General features: G+C 45.0%; 1 protein-coding gene across 1 annotated transcript; it reads left to right on the forward strand.

The window, feature by feature from the left end:
• The first annotated feature begins 260 nt into the window (after window positions 1-260).
• Window positions 261-5,061, forward strand: LOC137562336 (piggyBac transposable element-derived protein 4-like). Its single transcript, XM_068273672.1, has 2 exons — window positions 261-1,535; window positions 5,002-5,061. The coding sequence occupies exons 1-2, from the start codon at window positions 261-263 to the stop codon at window positions 5,059-5,061; spliced, it is 1,335 nt and encodes a 444-aa protein (XP_068129773.1).
• The last annotated feature ends 2,139 nt before the right edge of the window (window positions 5,062-7,200 follow it).

Genomic DNA, 7,200 nt, shown 5'->3' on the forward strand with positions numbered 1-7,200 from the left:
GCTGGCTGTTTGATCTCTGTGATCTGTGAGTAGCTGATTGCTGATTTGGATACCTGTTAACGATTTTTGCCTGGACTTTGACTATTCTTTCTGCCTTCTCCCTGGATTGATTGATTTACTGTTGCTGATTTTTGCCTGGACTTTGACTACTCTTTGCCTGCTCCCTGTATTGATTGATTTTACCGTTGCCGATTTTTGCCTGAACTTTGACTACTCTCTGCCTGCCGTTTACGCCGACCTCTGCCTGCCTGTCATTTATGATGGCATCCTCTACCAGAAGGCGTCTCACTGCGGAATCGCTGGCGGAGGTGGAGGACAGCGATCTGCAGTCACTGGCGGACTCAAGCGACAGCGACGCACCTGGGGACCTCTCATCTGACTCAGGTAGCGAAAGCGACAGCGACAACGGTTCCATTACTACTGAGGTCAGTGATGTCCGGGTGTGGTGCCCCATTGACCTGTCTCAGGCTCCGCCACCGCCTCCACGGTTCCCTTTTACTGGTGAGCCTGGCTTGAAGAAGGAGTGTGAACATAACCCGCTGGCCTACCTGCAGCTCTTCTTTGATGACGCGGTTATCGAGAAAATAGTGGAGGAGACTAACCGCTATGCCTCCCAGCAGCTGGCTGCTCCACGACGCCCCTTTTCAAGGACCAGGACCTGGGAGCCAGTCACTAAAGAGGACCTGTGGATTTTCTTGGGCCTTATCATTCTGCAGGGGGTGGTGGGGAAGCCCCTGCAGAAGTGGTATTGGACCACAAACAGAATTATAGCCACCCCTTTTTTTGGTACTGTGATGAGCGAGTACCGTTTTTCGCTCATCATGAAGTTCCTCCATTTTGCGGACAATGACGCCTTTGAGGAGTCCACTCACCCTGCTCCAAAACTCAAAAAGATTTGGGAAGTTTATGAGATGGTGGTGAACAACTTCCGCACAACCTATATTCCAGAGAGGGACATATCGGTGGAAGAGAGCCTGATGGCATACAAAGGGAGGCTGAGCTGGCTCCAATACATTGCTTCCAAGCGGGCCCGCTTTGGGATCAAGTCCTACACCCTCTGTGAGTCATCAACAGGGTACATATGGAACACTGTGCTGTACACCGGCAAGGGAACCAAATTCAGTCCCCGGTTCAGCGAGTATGGAGTGGCGACCTCTTCAGTGCTGTCCCTTGTGGAACCACTACTGGACAAGGGCTACTGCGTCACCACTGACAACTTCTATAGCTCCCCGGAACTTTTCGAGTTGCTGATAAAGCATCGAACTGATGCCTACGGAACCGTTAGGCCGAACCGGCGGGAGATGCCGACAGCTTTTGCAAAGCAGAAGTTGAAACCTGGGGACATAACTGCTTGGCAGAAAGGAAAGATGCTGGCACTCCGCTGGCGAGATAAAAAAGATGTATCTCTCCTCTCCACAGTCCACGATACCTCCACTGTCCCCACCCGAACGAGAGGAGGAAAAGAGGTTGAGAAACCGCAAGTCGTGATGGACTATAACCTGACGATGGGTGGAGTGGACAGAGCGGACCAGGCGGTAACCTTCTACCCCGCAGTCCGCAAACAACAAAAAAAATATTACAAAAAAATATTCCGTCACCTTCTGGAGCAGAGTCTCTGGAATAGTTACATTCTGTTCAAGCAGCGCAGTGAAAGACCCCTTACACATGCGGACTACATATGGAGGATGTGTGAGTGCATCTGTTTGAAATATCAGACTGCAGCAGATGTCAGAACGGGGCGCCGGGCCTCCTATATAGTTAACCCAGAGCGACTCACTGGTCGCCACTTCCCGGAATACATACCCCCCACTCCCAAAAAATCCACACCGTGTCGGACATGTGTGGTTTGCTGCTCCAAGACCGACGACAAGGGCAAAAAAGTCAGGAAGGAGTCGCGGATTTACTGCCCTGACTGTAATGTTGGACTCTGTGCAGTTCCCTGCTTTAAATTATATCATACACGAGAGGTGTACTAGATATACATGTACATAGTGTATACAAACCTGCTGCCTTGTACAGTTTTCCTAATTTTTTCAGATTATTGATAAATTCAATTATTTCATCAAATTTGTGTTCTAGTCTTTTATTTATATGCATAATGTGTATCAAGTCTTTATTCTGACATATTTTGGTGAGTTCACACTTTAGAATTGGGAGGCCCAAAATTCTTGAAAAACAATGTACCGCTTTTGACTCATAATTCCAGACAGCAATGTACCGCCAGGGAGGTTAATCGACCCCCCCCCCCCCCACCCAACGTTGCCTATCCAACTGTAACTGACCCCACCAACTGATGTCTATTCACAACCGAACCCTGCAACTAATTGCCTAACCCTAACCGACTCTCCCAACTTATGCCTAACCTTAACCACCTCCTCTTGCAATCCCCGACAATATCTATGCCCCTAGCTATGCCTTACCCTAACCTGCAAGCAGGCACCTGATATTTTATCAGGCTCTGGAGGTTCTGGGGAAGTTTTGGCACCACCATAGGTACCCATGTTAATAACCACAATTATCAGCTATAACTTTCAGTTATAGCTGCTATTTGCAGATATTAACATGGGTGCCTATGATGGTGCCTAAGCTTCCCCAGTGCCTCTGGTCCCCAAATTTCCTGCCTCTCCCACCAGGGGGCCTCCTTTAACCACTATATTAGCTATTCATTGGTGATGTGCTGGTGATCACCTCTGTATGGGCTTTGAATAGTGGTAACCATTAACAAATTGTTCTTCTCCCTTTGCTTACCTCTCTTTATCATTGCTGTCCTTGGCAGGCTTTGGTGCTCTAACTGTTATTTCTTGAAGGGGCGTAATGAAAAACTTGCACTGGGGCCCAGAGCTTGTTAGCTACACCACTGCTTTACATTCTCACCTTGTACTTATTCTAACGTTGAGCTCCAATTTTGCATAAACATAATTTTGCATAGAAAAGTCTCAATAACGATGCAAAATCATAATACAAAGTTTCCAGCAAATTTGTAATTAAAACCACAATAATGTTCAAACTTTGCATTTGCATGCAATTATGTTAAAATGCAACATTTGATTCTTTTTTGGCTTAGTAAAGTTACATACCCATTTTATACATTTTAGGAAAATGTACAGTTTGGGACCCCGCCCTCCCAGCCTCTTTAACTCCTCAAAAACTACAAGGTCTTTTTGATTTTTCTTCAACTTGTTCCCACTATTCCCAGAATTACCCCTCTGGGAATGTCCCCGTGGACATTTTTTTTTTCAATTCATGTGAAAAATAGTTTATGACAGTCATGTGTACTTTCATGTAACATGCAAAATGTAAGAATATATTACGTTAAATCATTCAATTTTAAAATCTTAATTACGTGCAATTGTAGTTGTTCAATTTTACACAAAATTCCAGGTAAGCTAAATTAGCACATTACGACCATTACTAACCTACACATGTTTAGCAGTTATGCTATTCTAGCAAGGACATGGCCCGCCCCCTCACCTCTCTTGCAGTAGGGTCTCTCAAAGCAAACACTGGCAATCCAGCGCAGGAGACTTGGGGGCAGAAGATGGAGCTAAAGTTACTTTTAAAACACTGTAATTCGGCCTCCAGCAATACCTGGAAGCTGAATTACATCATTCCCCACCATCCGCATTGACCTAGAGGGGAAATAGTAATTAATGTCGCTGGGAACTTGTGCAGCAGCAGGATAAGCCATACAGGCTGTATCCTGTCCCTAAGTCTTCTGGAGGCGAATGCTCTCGTACGCCCCCTCAAAGGCAGAGGTTGTACAGTCACAACTGTACCCACTGGGCCTCTCCATTAGTGTTGCTATAGCATAGCCGTGATTCATGAGCATTTTTTCACTATCCGATGTCCATGATTGGCAATCGATCACAGCAGTCACAAATTCAGCCGTTATTTCAAGTATTTGGCTCATGATCACGGCCATGATCACAGGAAAAATATCTGTGATTACCACCTGAAAACCAGCCGATTTTAGTGGTTAATAGCAAAGCCCCCTTACATGGTAGAAACACCAAATTTGCCAGATATTTTAAGAAGAATAGTGGGAACAAGAGAAAAAAAAGACCTTATAGTTTTTGAGAAAATCAATTTTAAAGTTTCAAAGGAAAATAGTATACATTTAAATGCAGTAATAGCGGTAAATGACAGCTAATGAATTTACCGCATTTACATGTATACTTTTTTCCATTGAAACTTTAAAATCGATTTTCTCAAAAACTTTTTGAATTTTTTTCCTCTTGTTCCCACTATTCTTCTTAACATATCCGGCACATTTGGTGTCTGTACCATGTAAAGGGGCTTTGCTAACCACTAAAGTTGGCGGGTTTGGGCGGGTTTTTAATCTCGAATACTTTTTGCATTTGAAACTTTAAAATCGATTTTCTCAAAAACTATTAAGTCTTTTTGTAAAAAAAATTTTTAGGTTGTAACGACTGATAATCTTTATAATCCATGCAATTTGGGTGATTGTAGCATGTATGGGGGCTTTGCTATTAACGTTAAAGTCAAATCCGTGAACATGTAATCACAGCTAAAATCCGAGTCAAATCCGGAGCTCCGATTCAAATCTGGATCACGATCCATATCCGGATTTCAATTCTGCCGTGGCTGGATTTACTCCAATTCGTGATTTGGGGGTATCCGAGCATCACTGATCTCCATACACTTCCCCTTGTTGTGACATAGGCTGCCATAACTGCTGCAGTGACCAGGACAGTCCGGTCTGATCCCTAGTGTCTCCTTGGCTTTCTCTTCCAGATCCAATGCCTGTCCGCTCAGCTAGAGGTAACAGATACACACTGCAAAGCCCCTCTGCTTGGACGCCTTGCCCCCTATAAACGATATATCAAGACAGGTTCTCATAAAAATATGCAAATTACAAATCTGAAGTGGCAATTTTCATGCAACTGCATTTTTTGCATTCCCCAGACAGCATTCTGTTTCCAAATAAAGTGCCTATTTTGTGGTGCTTTGTTTTTTTTGTTTTTTTGGTTTTTTTTGCAGAATTTTGATAAAAATAAAATCAAAAGTGAAAAGTCTGACAAATTAGCAATGCTCATATAATTTCATCACTATCTGTATTGTTTTAACATCTTCTATCAAGGGTACCTGAACTGACATGGGGGTGTATGCACTATACTGCATTAACCTCCTTAGCAGTAGCCACGAGCTAGACTCGGGGTGGAAAATCGCAGCTCAGAGAGGTAACCCAGAGATACACTCATGGTAGCCGCCAGGAGGTCCATGCAGAGCACTGCCCACAATGGGCAATATCACTCACCTCCTGGGCGATCCAGATGCTTCAGCTCGGCCTTCAATACCATCTGCCCACGCATCCTCCAACGGGACCTGGCCGCACTTGAAGTCCACTCAAGCCTACAACTCTGGATCACGGACTTTCTCACCAACAGGTCCCAAGTCGTCAGATTGGGCGATATCCACTCCCAAGCTGCAACCACGAACACAGGTGCTCCCCAAGGCTGCATCCTGTCACCACTGCTGTTCTCCCTCTACACGAACAGTTGCAGATCTGAGGCGGACTCTGTCAAGGTCATCAAGTTCGCTGACGACACCACCATCATTGGCCTTGTCACCAAGGATAATGTTCAGGAGTACCGTCAGCAGGTAGAGAGAATCTGCAACTGGAGCAAGGAGAACAGGCTGGTGCTTAACACTGCAAAAACAGTTGAACTAATCATCGACTTCAGGAAGTCTGCCCACACCCCACCTCCAATTTATATTGACGGAACTGAGGTAGCCAGGGTGCCCTGTGCCCGGCTCCTGGGTACTACCATCTCCAGTGACCTAAGATGGAAGCCTAACATCACTACCACCCAACGGAAAGCCCAGAAGAGACTTTACTTCCTCCGTCAGCTGAGGAAGTTCGGCATGACTCAAGTAATTCTAACTAGCTTCTACTCCACCACCATCGAGTCGATCCTCTGCTCTTCCATCTTGGTCTGGTATGCCGGCGCCACCACCAACGACAAGGACATACTACAGAGGGTCATCAGGTCAGCGGAGAGGATCATTGGGTGCCCCCTCCCTTCACTTGCCCTACTACACAACAATAGGCTGAAATCCAGGGCACTGAAGATTGCCAACGATCCCTCACACCCAGGCCACCGCTACTTCAGCCTGCTGCCACTGGGCCGGAGGCTACGGGCTATCTCCACAAAAAACACGAGACATAGGAATTCTTTCTTCCCCTCAGCGGTCAACCTCCTAAATTCTCTCCACATACTACCGTCAATTCAAGCCCCGACAGACTGCGGTGCCGGCTGCGCTATGACCGAACCAACCAGTCCAATAGACTAACTGCCAGGCTCCTCAGGTCACACTGGGGACTGTGATGCATATACTGGAATGTTGTAATGTAATTTAATGTGTACTTGATACCTTTGCTGTCGTTGCTATCTATTTATGTCTCTTTCCATCTATGTCTCTCCCTGAGCTATATGTACTGTGCCAAAAATAATTCCGGGCATGACCCAGTCATGCTTGGCGAAATAAACGATTCTGATTCTGATTATGATTCTGATTATGATTCTGGTGTTCATTCCTCTTCCTGTCCACTGAGGCTCTGCATCCCCCTGGTGAGATCAGCCGGCAAACTCACTATAGGGTTACAGCGCCACCCGGAGGATGGAGGGAGAACTGCAGCGCTGGATTCCAGGGAGGTGTGTAAATGCAGGGGCTGCTCCAGGCTCTCTTGTGGTATGATTTTTTTTTCTTGCTTCTAGGGTCTAAAAGCGCATGAAAAAATTATACCGCTTTTAAACCCTAAAATCAAGAAGGAATCAAACCGACAGGGAGGTTAAAGCTCAAATGTTTTTAAACAAACATTTTCCTTTTTCCGCCGGGGGTTAGGGGTCTGAACAGAGACCAACAGATTGCTGATATGAGTTTTGCTGTTGAAAAACAAAATGTTCTCAATTTGTATGTTTTTTTATTTTAAAGAAAAATGAACAAAACTAAACTTCTGTTTTGCTCATCGCTACTCTACAGTGAGCCTATGAAGTGATGTCTGTTATTAATGTTTTCTGATATATTGCAGAAAACAAGTATAACAAGATTAACAATTACTGTCTTAAAACCTGAGACTATAGATCTAAAAGCAATATATAATAAGTGAGGGTATTTTTAAATTGCTTGAAGCTTTATTCGATTAGGCTCAGTCGGAATACCCATGCACGAATCAAT

Source organism: Hyperolius riggenbachi, chromosome 3 (genome assembly GCF_040937935.1).
Source record: "Hyperolius riggenbachi isolate aHypRig1 chromosome 3, aHypRig1.pri, whole genome shotgun sequence".
Classification (NCBI taxonomy): Eukaryota; Metazoa; Chordata; class Amphibia; order Anura; family Hyperoliidae; genus Hyperolius; species Hyperolius riggenbachi.